Source organism: Zonotrichia leucophrys, chromosome 1, assembly GCF_028769735.1.
Source record: "Zonotrichia leucophrys gambelii isolate GWCS_2022_RI chromosome 1, RI_Zleu_2.0, whole genome shotgun sequence".
NCBI classification, from domain to species: Eukaryota; Metazoa; Chordata; class Aves; order Passeriformes; family Passerellidae; genus Zonotrichia; species Zonotrichia leucophrys.
In genome coordinates, this window is record NC_088169.1 from 17,935,431 (window position 1) to 17,954,438 (window position 19,008).

The window sequence follows — 19,008 nt, forward strand, 5'->3', positions numbered from 1 at the left end:
TTAATTGTAGCAGACAGGTCTGTAAACCTTGATATTTCTGTATTTTTAATAGATAATTTTAAACTCTCCTCCTTGCGCTGCAGAGTAGGCTTTCCTGTAAATACTGACCAAATTACACTTTCATGTTTAAGGCAATAGAAAGTATTCTAGAAAAGGAACAGTAGAATCTGCATCTCTTTTTCCCAAATAGTAATGGGGGAAGAGAGGTTAACGTTTTAAGATTTAAATATCTTCTTGAAAAAGTGTCAGAGTGTCCAGGAAGTTAGCATTACTACGCTTTGACCTCTTCCCTTGCTCAGTCTGATTTTTTTTTTTGTTGTTTCTTCAAGTGTGTATGTATGTAAGATGTGACTAATTCTATTACATCAAAGAAATCAAAATTAGAAGATGTTAAGCCTCAACAAGTTGAAGAAGTCTTTCATAAGTGTTAAATATGCATTCATTAAGCTTTGCAAATTGAAATATCAGAAAGTTTCAACTAAAAAAAAGACAAATTAGCATAGGCAGTCCTTGATGTCTCCTAACTATCCAGTACCCTCTCTGATGTGAATGCCATTACTGATCAGTTTCTAAACTGTGAACTTGATCATTTATTGATATTAGCAATTCTTGTAGCACTGTTGAGGGTATATTAACAATACACCGAACTCTTTGTAGATTATAATTCTAATAAGGATGTATTTATTCTGTACATTCAACTGATAGATTCTTTTCCAGAGACATTGTCCTGTCCTCAGCAATAGAAGCACTGTGTCAGGGTGATGCAATGAGAATTTTAGCATTGCTGCATGTGCCATAGCTGTTTTCAGGAGTTTAGTCATGTGCTGCTCATCAATTAGCATAGTAAATCCAGTGAACAATTGCAGAAGGCTGCTCAGGAGTAAGGAGTATCTTATCTTCAAAATCAGGTGCTCTTTCTGAATGCTCACATTAATTTGCATTTTAATAGAACAAGTTCATTGGATGTGGCAGGATGTTGAAAAGATCAATGTTGATGTTTGGATCTTAAGATTGTGAGGAGAAAATTCCATTTTTACTCTGTTGTCTGAGATGATGTATCATGTTGCAGTGCTACTACCCTTTCCTAGAATTCTCACTACCTGTGAGATGGTCTTAGAATGCCAGAGAATATTAGGTGAAAAGAGTACAAATGTCCCCAGGAGGCATCCTGTTGTGTTTGGTTTTAGATTCTCATTTCTTTGTGGTCTTCTCTGTGTGTTGTACAGATGTTGGGGCACATTGCTGGTATGTTTTAGGGCTTTTATTTATTTTTAAGGGAGAAGCTATATTTTTTGTTGCCAAGCTGTCTAGCAACAATAGTAGTTCTGGTGATGGATATCAAGATACAATAAAAGTGTGTATATTAAGTTTTATAAAGGCTGAAAATTTGATATTAAAAGGCAAAAAATAATCTGAGAAGACCTATTGTTCACAACTCTTTGAGAATTCTAAGTATGTTTGATTAACAGATGGATTGATTCAAGTGAAAATGTTGAACTTTTTGCACTAAGCAATACAACATGAAAGTGACTACTCAGCAAGTAACAGTGGTGACTTAATAAATATGAATTTTGAATTAAATTGTTACATTACTTCAAGGATGATAGGTTGACTGCAACTTCTTCATGAAACAAGTCTTATTTATGTTAATAATAATACTGTGTGACAGTTAATGACTGAATGAAATATATGTAAATTTTGTCTTCTATTATGCTTTTAATCTGTTCCAGTAATGAACAACTGCTCTTTAAAAAAGTAAAATCTTTGAATTAAAATTCCTTCATGCACGACTGAAGCTTTCTAAAGAACTCTTTACATCATACTCTTTTAAGGTACCAATATCCTGTACCCGGTTGAGAAGTGAAAAGTAAACTTTAGAGTTTTTCTGATGCATCTCCTTGAAGTCTTTGAATAGATGTTTTCTTCTGGTGCATTTGTATTTGCTTTCTTAACAGTGGACTTTTAGGAAAACCTATTGAAATTGTATTAATCTAAAGAATAACAGCCGAAACAGATTTAAGTGAAATAACTGAATTTACTTTTGTATATTGTTTAGAATATTTTTAAGTCTTATTTTAAATGTAAATAAGTTGTACAAGATTGGGTGGATGTTGGGTTTTATTTGCCTTTTTTATTTTTTTTTATTTAGTAGTTGATACTACATTTTCACTGCTGCTTGATTTTGTTTGTAGAGCCAGAATGAAGACTGGGGAGGTTTGTCTGAGGATATCTTATGATTAAGAGCAATCTAAGGCATTAGCCCTTTTGACCCCATCTAAATGATTGGTAACTACCAAGTTTACCATTTTGGTGGCATGGATTAAATGGGTGCTATGCAAAGAGTGCTGCACGTGTAATTAAGTCCTTGCAAGGGTAAACAGAAAATGGGTGATGGGCTTAACTTTCTGCAACACTTGCATGATGGTCTTTGAAGAGTGCTTTGAGTGTTTCCTTTTATTTTTCTTTTACGTACTAACCGCATCAACTTGAAATCTCTGACTTCTACTGGCTTTCTTTGGTGTTGGTAATTAAGTGGGATAATGCAAGTTAGAGAAATGGATACCAAAGCTAATAACTAAACAGATGTTTGGCCTTGTTTACTTACAATCAGCCCATATGAACATGTATTTATTGGAAAATGAGCTGTTTACATCTGCTATGCAAAGAAAATGGGCCCTAAAAAGATTGGGTGCTGCTGCAATTGACTGTGTATCAAAATGCCGGATGCTGCATGACAGAACAAAGCTTATTTGCATATATAGTGCATTGCAACATATTTTTGTCCAAAGCATAAGTGGAATACGTTGTGGCAGTCCTACTAATGCAGGTAAGATTTTAATTTGCATAAAGCAAGTTTAAAACATACACGAAAATGATTTGCTGAGAAAAATTTAATTAGTCTGCTACTTATTTGATATAATGATAAACGAGTAGTTCAGTAAACAGATTGGCTTTTGTACTGTGGAACTGTGGTAATAGATCTAATTTCATATGCAGCTTTATAAATACCAGAATTTAGTTTCCAGATAAAAGAAAACAATTGTAGTAGGCAAAAGTATTTGTAATATGTTCAAAACCAAATTCAGAGCTGGTGTATGGGTATTTTTACCGTTTAAGAGTTTCCTAGTATATGATAGAGCCATTGATTTGTGTTGGGAAGAGGAGAGCAGCCAATAATCTGCTTGCATATTAGACCTGAAGAATTAGGGCAGTCAGCAAGTCATTTGTTGAAAACAATTTCTTTATGAGCTTGGACATATTCTAAAACAACTGTAAGAAAAACTTTAGTGCTCAAGCTTGATACTTTGCACATTTCCCCCCCAATTTTATTGCTTTTTCTGTGCTCTACTTTGATAACAAGTTCACGTACAAAGAGTGTGATTCTTATGGTGAGGTTAGAATTGAAACTGTGCCTGTAAAATTTTCCTTGTGATTAGAACTTTAAAAAGCTACCTGCATTGTTCAGCACCTGTGCTATGAACAGAGCTTAGGAATCCTAATATTTTTTTTTTTTGTGTGTCTCAAATGACTACAAAGACCAATTCTGACACATACAAACTCAGACTTAGATAACTGTGTGACTCCACTTTACTTGCCTACAATATTTCCCTGGGTGAATTCTGTTTGTGGGCATAGTTTTGCTTGAAGAAATGTGCTTTGTCCCTGTTAAATTGAGCACAGTTGTATTATCTGATGCCCATGGAATGCTACTTCTTGGCCTGTACTGTTCCTTGGAAGGAGTGAAGGAATAGTTGCTGTGTTCAGATCCTAATTTACAAGGTTGTCGAGGTTCCTCAGAATATGGAGAAATAGAAATGGCATCTGCTGGGCTGAGTGGAGAGGGACAGATAGATGTTGCACATAATCAGAGATGGGGAATAGTTAGCCTGCAGTAAGGTGCTGCAGTTTGTGTATAGGAATGAAGATCATCTGGGTTAGAGAAAGATCTCCTGAGGTAAAGGAGGTTGCCTAGGGCAAGGGGAGGAGTTTGGCTCAGAGCTTGGGTGTTTGGATTAACCTGATGTTTAACTAATTGGTTATACAACTTTAAATTACTTTAATCCTTGTTACTCTGAGGCATAACCAAGCCTAGAATGAGTAGAACTTTTTTTGTTTTTTCTTTTAGAGAGATTTTCTGTAATCCAGGGTGTTGAGTACTACGTGTTCCATGTGGCAGTTGTAATAAGCCACATATTCAGAAGTAGTTGGTTTTATAGAGAATGTGGTGAAATTTATGGTAAGCCTTGCATAATACTGAAAAACCACATGAAATATTGATGTACATTCGGATTGTTTTGTGTAGAAATTCTGCTTTCTATGGAAAGCATTTTACAGTGGTCAAGTCTTGGTGTTGAGTCGGGATGCTCATCACCCAAACTCATGCTGACAGTGACTGTTGTTGAGAAAGCTGGGTTTATTCTCACTCCCACCTTTGTGTTGATCTGCTTGCCCTGTGCTTCTGGGGCTCCTAGCTTGTTAGCCAAAACTTGAGCTCATGTAGAGGGAGCATGAGGGAAGTGCCAGGAGGAGAAAACCGGTGGCATTGAAAAGGGAAGTAAAAGCAGCTGCTTTTGGCAAACCAGGACTTTGCTAAAGTTGATAGTACAGCTTAAATTATGTCCTATTTTTAAAGAATCATAATATGTAAGTGCTTTAAAAAGCAAGTGTTCCACACATCTTGTCCTGACTCACTGACTGCTGTGAACCCCCAAGTCAGCCTGCAGAGGTAGGGTCTAATTTACTTGTCATATGCTGCACCCCTGCTGTTGGCCTGAGTCATAGGAGTGTAGTGAGGAGCTTCAGCAGCAGTATTGACTTTGGGAGTTTTCAGCTGTCCTTTCTTTCCCTCTTTCCTTGTGCCAGAAAAGCTATTTATACAACAATTCTAGAACTGGATTTCAGATCCATTTAAACTGATCCAATTCAAGTTGTTTATTTTAAAAAACATACAGTCAGCAGCTTTTCTTTTCTGTGTTTACAACTTGTGCCTGCAAACATTTGTCCAAACAATTGTAAGAATGCAGAGTGCTGCAGTGCCAGGAAGGAAGGGAGATGCTTAAATGCCATTGCCATGGAAGCTGAATAGTATTGGACGTGACATGGCTTGTTGCAGCAGTATATTCTGGTCAGCTCTTCAAAGATAGCAGCCCTGCAGTTTAAGAAATGCTTCCTTGAGCAAAGGAGAATAAGTGATGCAAACCTGTATCTGCAGCGCTGAAAGAAAGCATTAATGAATCCTTATGTGCCTAGTTTGACAGTTTGCCAAACATCCAGACACTGTCAGATTATCTGATGGGGAGCTCAGTGATTTTTTTAAAAATAATTTTGGCTCTGACTTCACAATACGAAGTGTTCAGCCGTAATATGTGCTTAAAGCATTTGTGTTTTTGTGGTGGCGAGGTGGAGCCTCTGATGGATTCTCAGAACCGTCCTTCCTGCTGAAGGCTGGGCTCTCGATTGTTCCTGGCTCGCTGCGTAGCAACTGATTGGCACACGTGGAGGAGAGCCCCAGAGCGATTATCACCTCTGAGCTGGCAGATCAGAGCAGCGGCTCAGAGGCAGGAAGCGCTATTATCGGGTTGTAGTGCCCAGAGCTTCAGCTGATCTTTGCAGTGCTTCTGGGAGAGAGGCAGGCACTGCTGTCAAACCCTTCTGCTCTGCTCTGTTGAGGTGATGTTTTAGAGCTGAAGTCTGTGCATGCTTGGGTGTTTTGCTGAGTAACATTTGCAGGACAACTTGCTGTTTCATATTCCAGTTGAGAATTCTGTTGACTGGTTTGAAAAAAATCTTGAAGATTTTTTGTTTTCTCTGTATAGAAAGCTGCAGACAAGATCTTGACTAGGAGTTGGTATTGATGAAGCATTCTTTTTATTTGTTTGCTTGTAGGTTTTTTTTTGTTTTTGTTCTTCTTTTGTAAGAGCATTATAGTTAATACTTGGCTTTGAAGATGTTTGTAAGTGTTTCTAGGTTCTCTGAGATAACACTTGGGTCTTCTTTGAAAATAAAAATAGAATTTCGTAATAAAAATGCCCTAGTGGGAAATACTAAGGCCCGACTAGATGTGCCCTGAGCAACCTGGTCTATTGGAATGTATCTGCCTATGGCACAAGAGTTGGAACTAAATGATCTAAAATATCCCTTCCAACCCAAACCTGTCTAACAGAAGTCTCTGAACAGTTAGCTAACCAAAGATTGGGAAACAAGTACTCTCCTGTTTTGAAATCCTTGAAAAGGCAAGTGAACAGCAGCAGTTTCCTAAAGCAGCCATTCATTAGAAATATTGCCTAATAATGATTCAGAAGTAGAGTGAAAAAGTAATTGCTTTTGAAACATTGCTAAGGAAGTGCTTGTTAAACGTGAATGTCTTCCTACTGTAAAAACTTCACGTTTCTAAACTTAAGTCCTCAGCCTCTGCCCGTGATTTCCCCATAGCCTGCTTCTATTGAATTTTTCCCAAACTTTCATGCGCTCCATGGACCCCCATCTTGTATGTTGTTTGAGCTAGGGTTTTGTTAGGTGCTAAATGAGGAAGAAAGCCAAGTCTTTATCAAACAGTAGCAGTTGTAATTTTTGTGTGCAGTTTAACATGGCTTGCCTTCACAGACTTTGTGCTTTTGATGGGAAAGAAGTTAAAATAATAACCTAAGCAAACTTTCCCGGGAAAAGAAGTTGAGCAAAGTGTTGATGAAATCTGTGTCGCTGCCATGAGATGTCATCAGTAAAATGGCAGCCCTGCAACATGCTGAACTTGAGACAGTTTGGTATAGACATAAAGAATTTCTTTTCTCTCTCTTGCCTGAGGAAATAGCACAGTTTTTTTGTCCACTACAGACTTAAAATACCTTAAATTGCAGCAAGTAAATAATTCAAGGTAGATGTTAGGCAAATTTTCCAGTGGAGATGATAATTTAGCATTTAAGTAGGTTGCCTGAGGTGCAATAAAAAGGCATCACTGGATACCTTTAATAGATGAAATATCTCTCAGGAAAGTTATAGGTATACTGTTAGGGGGACTGGATCAAATTAAGTCCCTTCTAATTTTATTTTAGCTATGATTTTTAATTAGTTTGGGTCATGACAGAGTTGGCTGAGAAAATGTCAGTTGGGTTGGACTGGCTAAATAGTTCTGTTTGCTCAGATCAACTCTACCATTTTTCTAATTTAAAAAATTTCCAATGACTCAGGCTGACAATTTCAGAGTGTATTATTAGCTTTTTAAAATGAGTTGTCAACACAGATGTCGTTTTGAAGAAGATTAATTCTAGTAACTTTTAAAATACTGCAATTCCACAATGTGCAGATTGTGTTGTAGAGCTATTACTTTTCTGGCAGTACTAGGATCTAAGACCTTTGTGTTAAAGTCAGATAAATGGTTTACAGCCAAAGTTTTACGTGATGATTTTTCAGAGGTGTATTTCATGTTGCCCTTACATTGTACTGTAAGGATACCATTGTCTCTTCCCTAGCTTCTAGATCAACTAAGTTATAAACTTACAACAATAAGTTTATATTAGATCTAAATTGTTATCTTAAACAACATCTGAGCCTGTGAAGCATGTCCTTGAGGTCTGCACATTCCCACCAAAGGAAAAGATAGTGTAGATATGGTTGTGGAATTTGGCAACTGTCCCTTCCCCGTGTTGTCTTTTCTGGTGTTCAGACCAGCAGGCCAACTGCTCTGGAGACAGTGTAGTGGGGAGGCACAAAAAAAGGTCAGTCAGAGTTGAAACTTGTGAGGTGCTGTAGTTCTGTGATGGCAAACAATTTGTCAAAACTTTATTTTGCTTTTGGTTGCTTGTCAGGCTGCCCACAGTGCCAGGCCCCTGTGTGGGATGGTCCTGGGTGTCCTTGGTGGGTACAGAGGCCTCACTGGAACACCAGTTCTCCTTCTCAATATTGCTGTGTTACCACTTTGTATCTCCATTACTGTTGTCTTCCATTAAATCCTTCAGGTTCACTTCTACAAGGTCAGTTTATTGCTAGTCCAGTTGCAGGTGATGTTTACACATTCTGTTAACTAAAAAGAAGTGAAATAAGCACATTCTTCCTATTGTTGTCTGACCATCTGTCTTGCCTTATCCGTAAACCATAAGTTTCTGTGAAGATGAGGCACTGATCTCACAATAGTAATGTGAGTCAATCATCTAATTTTGTGTACCGTGATTTTAACATCAAAGACAGCGAATTCCTCGAGGTATAAACCATTGAAAATACAATCAGGGTGGGGAATAACCCAGACTGTGGGTCTGTGCAAATTGGGAAAGGACTTGCTCACATGAAGTGAGCACTTCCATGGTCTTATTTGTTGATGTTTACAGATATGTAAAATGGGGCATGGTCAGTGTTTCCAGGCCAAAGAGGATGCCTAAGAATGTGTACACACAAAATCCTTCAATGCAACAGTGGGTTGCAGTCAGCTTCATAAGAAAGAGAATGAGCTGCTCTTGTTCTTTTGTCCAGAGAGCTAATGTAAAGTTAAGGAGAAATCTATTAGGAGATTTGACAGACATTTCAGTGAAGACTCCAACTTTGATGGCTCCACATTTCCAGTGGTAAACACTGGAACAGATGAGCTTTTTTCAAGGAAGAGGAGAATCATGTGTATGCATATGTAACCCAGATAAAAATTGGGCATTTTAGATTATTACAGTCTTCCTGTTCTTCAGTTGTCTTCTCATGAACAGTCACCAGTGTAAGTAAAGTAGAAGTTTTCCCTAGGGACCTTTCTGGGAATATTTGTCTGTGGGAATTCTAAGTTCAGTACTTCATTCTTTTTAGTCAAAACTCTCTACTCCCTAATAACATACACTATTACCATGCAATGCCTTTGCCAGTTAGGATAATGCCTCAGCATTTTGTTTTTAATGTAGACTGATGATTTCTACTTCGGCCACGTGAGAGGTGTTAAGTGTTGAAATTTACATTTGTAATTTTTTATTATATACCAAATTCTTTTCAATCTAAAAACTATAGCATGCATCATATAACTTACTGGTAACTGTCACAGAGTTATATAGGTGCTATTATTTTGTGAACTACTGGATTTGTAGTTAGCTTGGTCAGGGTAATTTAAACTACTATGACATGATCTTTGGATTACTGATACTGAGAAACAGTATAAAAAACTGTGCAGCTTTTGGGATATTTTTGTTGTGCTTTTTTTGTGATTTGAGAACAGATTTTTAAAACATGCAAGCTTGGACATGCAAATAAAGTGAGATGGCACAGAGTAGACAGTTTTAGAAGTCCATGGGAACTCAGTTCTGTTTTAAAACTTCTGTCATTCTGGGAAGTGGGATACTAAAATAGATTGAAGATTGTAATTGGTACAGGATGAAAGATGGAAACTGACATGCAGGGAGTTGAGTTTTGTGTGTTTTCATCCCAGAAAAAGTTAATTCTGCATATATGGGGCTGATGCTCCTTAATTACTGTTACTCCATTATTGAGTGTTGCTTTCTTTCTAGCTCATCTTTCAGCAAATTGAATACTAATGTTCATGCCATTCATACAAGAGTGTGTTGAGTTCAGCAGCATAATCCAAAAGCAAAGAAAACTTTGCTTGCTTTGAGAGGTGTATCAGAGGCCTCCATTTTTCTAAACAGACTCTCTGAATTTCAAAAAAGGAATTTTTGACACCAGTAATGCCGCCGCTGCACTACCCTGGCATGGTGTGTTCAGAGCCATGTTCTGGAGGCCTGGTACCTCTAAATGTGTGTTTTATTAGAGCAGATGTGGTGGGTGATGTCAGATGGCACCTAGCTCAGTGCCTGTCTCTGACGGAAGCCAGCAGTCAATGCCTGATGCAGAGACAAGTAATGGATGGGGTGGCCCATCTCTGGAGCTTCAAACTTTTTTTGGCTAAGAAGAAACTCTGAGCTTATGTAATAAAGTATTTATGATATGAAGTTCCTCTGTCTGTTGTTGGACACAGCATGCAAGTATGGGGGGGTAAAACAATGATTCTGCCCACTACCCTCACCCCCTGGACATCTAGAGTAGTCAAAAATACAATATTTTATTTCTGTATCAAATGTCCTTTTAATGTCAGAGATACAATAGCAAGGTAATACTTTTGTTTTCTTGCATATCTGTCCACCTTTCTATTATGTATAAGAATATGTACATTTCTTTTGTAGCCACGTCATGAATACTTTAATGTACCAGTGTACTAAATGGCTTCATTCATCATGCATGCAGAATTTCAGAGGAGATAGACCTGTGACTTACTCATGACAGAACATTATCATCAGCTTGCTGAATCCAGTCATCCTGAATCTAATAGAATGCCACAACCATTCTCTGCTGTTGTACTTTCCTCTTCCCCCTCTGTTTTACAGTGTTGTCTCTTCACATGTCTCGTTTCAACAAAACTTGTGCGTGTTGCCATATGGTTTAACTTTTTTATTGTGTGTAAGCTTGAAGTCTTATGCTTGAGTTCTGTAGCATTTTCTGAGCTAAACATCTATATACTGCAATACCTATATTGTAACTTTACTCAACCCACATTTATCTTTTAAATAGGTGGTGGTGGTATTTAAACATACTCTTAATTTAAGACTTACAGAGAAAGTAGTGAAGGAGAAGTATCATGTGAAATGTGTATACACACAAGTATTAAATGATGCTGAATTAAATTCTGTGTAGACCATGCATCTTAATTAAAGATGCAAATAACACTATCCCTTTGTGAAGACTGGCACAATAGTGTGACTGACCTAACAAAAAGGAGAGGGCCATAACTGATTAGGTCAAAGAGAATAATGGGTAAATTTGAAATTAAAACATTAGTATTTAAGTGTGCAGAATGCTCTTGTGAGTAATTTAAGTTACTTGAACTGAAAGAGAGTACAGTACCATTGCTTGACAAATGAATAATGGAATCATAGAAACATTAGGGTTGGAAAAGACCTCTTAGCCTATTGAGTCCAGCCATTAATGATTAGGGTTGGAAAGATCCAAGTCCATTAACAGTATACTTGCAATATGCCTTCTTAAATTGGCATTTCCAGTTTTAAATGCAGGCTGCCTTGTGTATGGGAGAACTGCCACGCAGGGGAATATAAATGCATTCAGTTGAAAAGTGGGCAGTGAGAGGCCATGTAATGCATCCTGTTTGTAACCTAAAACCAGGCCTGATTCTGAAAATTGTTTCCATGAATTATCAAGGAGGCAGTTACTAAAATGAAACACAAACAAGCTAGTTCCCTGTACTATATGTGGTAATGCACTACCTTCCAAATGTTAAACTGACAAAAAATTGGGAGATTTAGGGGATTAGACAAAAGATTTGGATTGGATTTGCAGCATTCTGAAATCTTAGAAAACAAGACCATAGGAGTGGTTTTCCATTTCCAAGTTTGCCTTTTTTCTGTAAGCCATTAACAATGTGTTTGGATGTCTGGTTAATGCTGCTTTAGCCTGCATTATTTCATGCCTGTTGGCTTAAAATGCTGTGCATTGAGCTGTAATGAGATGCTGTTTTTCTTGTTATCTGTATACAGCTGCTTGCTTCTAAATGACTAGGTAATGAATTAGCTTTTCTGGCATGTTTGAAATAAAGTATTGCATGCACTTTTGTCTCATGTGAATGACTTTTTTCCTCATCTGTGTTCTGATATTTCAAATTTGTTGTTTGCCTTGGGTGATTCTGAGCTGCAGGTAGTATATAACACTGCAGAATATTTTACCTAAGAATTGGATAAAATGTTTGACACTTAGTAAAACAAATAATGTGAACAAAACATAATTCATTCTATTTGTTTCTTAAAGGTAATAATTAATGAATTTATTCTTCTAGCAAAAGACATTAGCCTTTAGGTGTTCCTTGAAATTATATTGTTGATGAGGAAGGCACATCTGTTTCAAGATTACTGCTTTAGTAATAAAAAACATTAAAAAAAAAAATCTGAGTTCTATGGGTGATGTATCTGTGGCCCAGTAGCTAATGTCCTTGAAATAGGTTGCTTTTAATGGTTAGCTAGTGACCTTGATTTACGTGAAGAAATGCAGTGTTTAAGTTTATGCCTGCTGAAAATCATCTCAGACTTTGAAATGGCAGTGAAAACAACAAGACAAACTGCTCTAAAAACAGTGGCAGCGCTGCTCTGCATGTTCTCACAGCTATGAAGAACTTGTTTTCAGGTAACTGTAAATGTCGTGTTGCACTCCTGTGTAACTCGTAAGTGCCCACTACTGTCTAATCAATTTAAAATTAAAAAGTGAATTTATTTCAAATATTTTGGGGACCTTGAAATGCTTGAGAAGTTGTATTCTTGTAGAATGCTCTTCAGTTCTGTTGTCATAGTTAACACTATAGGATTTCTTGAGTAAAATGCCTTACCTTGGTGGATAGGGGAGGTGTGTGTCTTCCAGAGTGAATGCAACAAAGTAATCTGAGAATATAATACCAAAAGTTATGTTAGAAATGCTACACAACCATTTCTTCAGTCAGTGCCTCCTTTTGGGGTTTTGTTAAAATACACATGTAAATCTTTAATCCTGACATCCTGTCTGGCTTTGTCTAGGTCACTGCAGTTCTAAGAATATTTAAATATTGCATGTGTGAGGGAAAAAAAACCAAGCCAGCACTACATCTTTAATATACCAAGTATCTTGTTTTCAGATTTAACTTGCCTTTTTATTGCAATTTTTTTATTTCCTGCTGGATTTTAGAAGCCATTTCAATATGCCTGTTCCAAGCTCTGACTGATTTCTGATGAAGTTGACTTAAAGTATCATAGCTTGTTCCTTCACTGCTGAATCACCTTATACATGAGCTGAATGATCATAGTGAACTTGATCATTTTGTGCCACATAGTCAAGGCTGATAGAGACAATATTCTGATGTTATTTGCAAGGTTTGAAGTGTTTAATTTTGTGTTTTATAAACACTATTTTTCTAATAAATATTTGCAAAGCAGTTGAAAAATAATTTGTTGGCTGCCTTAACTGTTATCTGCTTTTTTTTCTGCTGCATGACATGTCTTGTTTTAGGATGCTAAAGTAAGTTTATTCATGCTCTTGATGTTAAAGCTTTTGTTTTGATACGGACACAGTATCCCCCTTTATTTATCATGGCATTGTTAATAGTTATTTTAAAAAAGGCTCAGCCTAACATTTCTAGTTCAAACAATTTCTTTTCAGATGCTATGGAAGTAATGAATACAAAACTGATGATAATTTTTTTGGAATTTGGTATTAAACAACTTTCTCTGAATCTAAGGAAAGCTTTCTAAGATGAGAATTAACTTAAAACTTTATGCCTGGTGTGGAATAATAAAATTCCTGTAATAAAAACTCCTCCCTCTTTGAAAGGGATCAATTTGACACCAGCCATTACCAAGGTACTGTGACCTGATTTTGTTAATTAAAAACATGGGATCACTGTATAAAAAAACCAAACCAAAACTCTTTTATAAAGATCTTAAGGGATACTGTATCTTAGTTGCATCTGTAGATTCATTCATCCACTTATTTGTTATTCCTGAACAGATTTTTGAGACCCTTGAAACAATTCACCACAAAATTCACTGGCTCCATTGCAAGCTCCTTCCCCATCCTTCCCTAGTTCCTATCTCTGTTATTCACTTGTGATTTGTTCCCTGCTGGTAGATCTAAATTGTTTTATTTTTATTATGCTTAAGGGCAATAAAATCCACCAGCTATTCTTGTGAACCATGGCAATCTAATTAACAGCTCTGTGAAAAGTGCAGCTAATACCATGTTTGCAAACTGCAGTGCTTCCATGTTTTCATGTCTTTTCAGCTTTCTTTTTCAATTCAGCATCTTCCATACTAACTCATGTACCGCTCTGCTCAGTAGAAACAGTGTTCATTTACTACTGTCTCAAATTTTCCCTCCGTAGGAAGCAGAGACCCCACGTAGTGTACTTGAAGAAATTGGATTGACATAAATCTTCTCTTCAGCTGATGCCATCTCAGTGTTTCATACTGTAAATGTTCACTGCCTTCATTGTAATGTTTAGCTAATGGTGTAAGATGCTGTTTGTCAGTATTACTGTTTTGCTAAGCTGCTTCATTCAGGCCTACAAGAAAAATACAAAAATACTTTGTTTTGAAAAGGGAACAAGAAGCCTAAGTTCAAAATTTATAAATGAAAGGGAATTAGATTTAAATTGACTCAGTGTTTCCCTTCACTACATTTATAGGAAAATTGCATTTGACTTCGATAAGCCTACTGTTTTTTATAAGCGAACTTGACTTCAGGAAATAAATGTATTACTATGACATAAGCATAGCCTACCTAAATGAAAAGAATCTACATGGACAACTCCAAATATGAAATGTTCCGGTGTAGAAATTGTGTTTATGCAACCAAAGAATTTGTTCATCTACATTTTAGTCACCACTTGTGATTATTCTGCTTATTTCAGTTGTTGCATAATGATTGGAAATACCTGTTTACTACTGAATTTGTCATTATACCAAAGAATCCTGCCAGGATCTGCATATCAAACTGGTAAAAAACTGTTAAGGTGATAACTGCTTTTTTAAGAAATCTGATCAACTCACTAGACATGAAGGGTGTATTTTAGTGTAACTTCTTGAGCAAAACTGTGCAAGTTACTATACTTCAAAGGGAATGCATGTAGGAGAGAAGGAAAACCAGCCCAGACTGAATAAGGAAACTGTTTTTAGGTCTGATATTAGCTTGCTTTGACCATGAACACATGGAGGTCAGCTTTCTAACTGAATAGAGAGATGCATAATGAAAACTGAATACTTTGAAAGATGGGAAAGAAGAAGCTTTACAGAAGGGACCTTTTATTATTTTCTCTCAAAGTCTCCCAACTAATTCGTATTTTTTGGTGTTTTGTAGTTATGCTTCATTGGGTGTATAGGTACCTTTAGGACACACTAAGTGTCAGTCATTTAACTGCTTTTCTTGATCAACACATTAAACATGTGCTACATCCCTTACAATACTCCTGCGTGATGTAGTTGAACTAATTGGCAGTGAGAGCTCTTAACCATTAGATTTGTATGGGATATTCACTACAAATCATGTGAACTGATACCCAGGAATATTTTGACACTTTGAACAGACTCTCAGTAATTAGGGACTGAGCCTGTTTCACTAGCAGAAATGTGTTCCCTGTGTGATTTTGAGGGAGACAGTGGCAGTCTACACCTGGAAGTAGCCAAGTTCTGTTTCCTGTCCCCTCCCTGTCCACCCAGACACCTTCCCCTGGGAGTTTTGACTTGTTCACCTGAGTGGTGCCATGTTTGCACACAGCTCAGCTCTGGCAGTGCTGCTGCAGAGTGGGTTCAGTAGTACCAGCCAAAGGAAAGGTGCAGTGGTGCCACTTCTAAGCCCTGATCCAGATCCCAGCGCCAGCACTTGGGCCAGCAGAGCGGCCAGCCAGGCCCAGGCTGTGTGTGCCACTCCTGTGGCAGTGCCAGCGTGGTGCCTGTGAACTCAAGCCATTAGAACTTGTCTATGGGTGCCCATTCCAGGATTTATACACAGATTCCAGAGACTGTTTTTTGTCCCAGGGCATTTCCCCAGTGCACAGTGGGCAGGGGTAGATGAGGGTAGAGGGGTAGTGAAAGGACCCTGTGTGTGAGATTGTAGTGGTAAAATGGATTTAAGTCAAACCAGAAGCAATTTTATATGTATTAAACATGTTTTTAAAGTTTACACTGTCACTTGTATGTGCTTGGCTGGATTAAGCTTTGTTGTGATTGTGACAAACTGTTTGACCTCTGTCTGTCACATTGGTTTAGTTGTAATAAATGTCCATTTTTACACCATTACTGTGTTTATATGTAATTAGTGCCTGTATTCACAGAGGAAAGAAGAGGCCACTCAGTGCTGGCTTAAAAAAAAGGGAAATTTTATTACAGTGCTTAACCTGTTCTTGAGCACTTCATTAAAAAATGTTGAGGATACTGTGTCCAAGTTTAGTTATTTACATCCATTTAAATTGTAGAGAAAGCAATAAATTAGCAAGTTTTTGGAAAGCTTGCCACATTAAACATGAAATTTATTTAAGTAGATGTTAAATTGATGGGGTAGTACCACTTCATTTGAAAATTAAACCACATGTTGAGAGAGATTTCTGGATAATAGAGACTGAATATTCAGTTCTTTTCATAGAATTCTGAACAAGTCAATGCAATGTTTACAATCCTGGTCTTGACCAAAAATACGTCACATGAATCTGTTCTCCACCTTTCTAAAAGAACTGAACTGCTTGATGTTATCAGCAAAAGCATGAGGAAAAATTAACATCTTCGGGCATTTCTGAAATGAAATTCCAGGTTTTGAATTTCCTGTCTTGTGCAGAAGGGCTGGGGAAAGCTAAAGAAGAAGAAGGAATTTCTGGATTGTTCAGGCAAGTTGATTGTTGTCTTAAATGTCTTCAACTTCACTGACTTAAGTCTTTTACTCGACGAGGCCTTCCTGAACATGTGCTGTTCCTTTTGGGGTAATGAGGCCACAGTGATGCTCACCCTGTGGCTGCCTCTGTCAAGTTCCCACGTACCGTGGGTTTCAGTTGTCCAGTTTGCTTTGCAGTCTGTCCCACAGCTCAGCATGTTACCTGTCCATGTCATATCAGTTTTGGTTTTCAGCCATAGATACCAATTCACCTGATGCGTCAGTGCTGAGCAGGAGTGTATGTGGAATAAATGAGGTTCATTTTACTTAAAAGCTTACAGTGAAAGCAAAATGAGCTGCACTCTTTGGATGATGTAAAAAGTAAATTAGGCTTTTAGGTTATTAATTATCATAAACTTCCATCTTTCATGTTTTGTAAGAAGTGCTGATCCAGGACAGGAAGCAATAGCATCTTTTAGCAGGCTCTTGCATGTCTTTAGAAAAAAACCAAGTTATTTAGCGCACAGGAATGTCACTGGTAAACCAGAGGGCAGTTTCAGTACACTGAACGTGCTAATGCAAAACTGGATGCAGAACAGCCATGCTGCCATCACAGGGCATAAAAGTGGGAGAGGAGTCACTTGGGATGCATTTTGGACAATGTGCCCTACACACAAAGGCTGGGGCCGGAGAGGGAAGGCTTTGCTGGGTGTCCACAAGAAATGCCTTGCATTCAACACACAGACACGTGCCACCCTCCTCAACCCCTCCTGGGGGTTTGCTGCTCTGGACAGGCAGAAAGGGAATGAAATCCCACAGAAGTGCCCCCAGCTACAGTTGGAGGGAAGGCTCTCCTGTGACGGGGCAAGTCCAGCTCCCTGATGCCTTAATTCTGCTGGGCAGCAACAGTGCCCATGCCTACAGGGGCTCCCCCTGTGCTGCTGCCTGCCTGGGCTGTTCCTCCTCCACTGAAGGGCAGGGCAGCACCTGCTCCCCATCCTGACTGAAGCAGGGCAGCTGGCAGGCCCTGGCACTGCCACCCTGAACCTCTGTGTAAATGCCAGAATTGCTCCAAAGCACCCCCATGATCCCTGCAGAATTCACAACTGAAAAATAAGTATTTTGAAATACTGCTACTTTTAAATAGCAGTTGAAGACAAAACAAAACTTGGCCCATACTAATTCACTTTATAAGGTCCTTTTTTGTGGAATATGCACAATAACGCAATGGGAATAGGCTGTTCCTTACAAATTTAAATCCTTTCCATGTTCTTCTGGGGCTTTTTCCCTTTGGGAAAGAAAATAATTAGGCTTAACATTAAAAAACTTCTAGTCTGTCTCTCCAGAATAAAACAGCTCACTCAAATAATAAGGAAACACAAAACCATGCATATAACACTACTTAAGATTATGAAGCAGAGAAACAATACTGAAAAATACAAACTCCAAAGTTAGAAAACTGGTGGAATCCCAGGTGTCATGCTAACAAATGCAAGCTAAATGTCAGATCTACAGCACTCAAATTCTGTGTAATAAACAGACAGTGTATGAAAGTGCAGGGCAATCACAGCTACCAGTCCTACACTGTACAGGTACAGCCAGCACGTTTGCGTCCAGACCTCAAGAAAAACAAGCTGAAGCTTCAGCCACTGTAGTAGCAGAAATAAAGTATATTTAAATTTTTACATGCATTTCTGAGCAAGTTTGGGTTTTTTGTCTTTTTTTTTTTTTTTTTTTTTAAATACAGCCACTTAACTTCTCAAATCCTGTTGCAAAACTGTGGGGACAAGGAGCCTAATCACCTGTGGAATTCTCACACGGTTATTACTGGGCACTTAGTTTCTAATCCCATGGAGACTTGGTTTGCTTATTTCACTTCACTGGTCACAGGTTCCCACCACATTTCCTTGAGCTGCACAGCTGATTTTGCTGGGCTGATGCTCTCTCTGTGACATCTGTCCGCGTGACACGGGGTGCACAGCGGGGGCACAAGCCAGCTCTTCTACCTGAGAGCTCTGGGAAGCAGGGCAGCTTGGAAGGGAGGGTGGAACCAGCCGGTGGTGGGCAACTGAACCAGAGTTTGCCACATGCAGTGCAAGTGACCCAGTGAGACAATTGAGCATCTATAAAAAAACAGAAACCTCAAGGAAAATTTGTCTCTAAGGAGTGATGAGAAAAAGGTACGTTATAAGAAACTGGCAGTAACAAATTTCTCAAATGGAATTAAAAACTTTGTGCTGTCTGTCCTTTGAAATATGTCTTTTAAAAAAGTTATTATTTCATAAGTTATGCTAATTAATTACAATTCCTACATCTGTTAATAACTAAAACATTTAATCAAATTAACTAAGCTACAGCTCTGCCTACAGTTATGACAATATATCATGGAAGTTGGGTTTGAACTGAACATCACTTTTGTTGTATTACTCCATATTGGACAAGTTACACATGAAGAAAGAAGGAAAAATATATAATCAGCATGCTAGGTGCACTATGCATTTAGAAAAGCAAAAATATATATATCATATCCAGAAACAATTTTCACTTGATCTTAACTATCCTGGGGAAAAACATTCTTGATGCGAGGAATGCTGTTGGTAAAGTTCAGATACCTAGATTTTCTAAGGGAGTTTATGCTGGGAATTGTAATGAATTCCTGTTTGG

At 38.0% G+C, this 19,008-nt stretch overlaps 1 protein-coding gene across 4 annotated transcripts in view; it reads left to right on the plus strand.

Moving 5' to 3' along the window:
* AP1S2 (adaptor related protein complex 1 subunit sigma 2) overlaps positions 1 to 15,776 on the plus strand; it is a 31,007-nt gene extending 15,231 nt beyond the window's left edge. Inside the window, exons 5-7 of one of the 4 annotated variants that reach the window (XR_010439544.1) lie at positions 2,193 to 2,286; positions 2,612 to 2,827; positions 10,140 to 11,574. Coding sequence is in view for 3 of the 4 variants with exons in the window: in XM_064708077.1 (XP_064564147.1) it covers positions 13,868 to 13,915 (48 nt within the window). In the remaining variant the exon portion in view is untranslated. Of the gene's footprint in view, positions 1 to 2,192; positions 2,287 to 2,611; positions 2,828 to 10,139; positions 11,575 to 13,867 lie in introns of those variants that run through there. The other 3 variants (XM_064708056.1, XM_064708077.1, XM_064708066.1) reach the window with 3 other exon arrangements.
* The last annotated feature ends 3,232 nt before the right edge of the window (positions 15,777 to 19,008 follow it).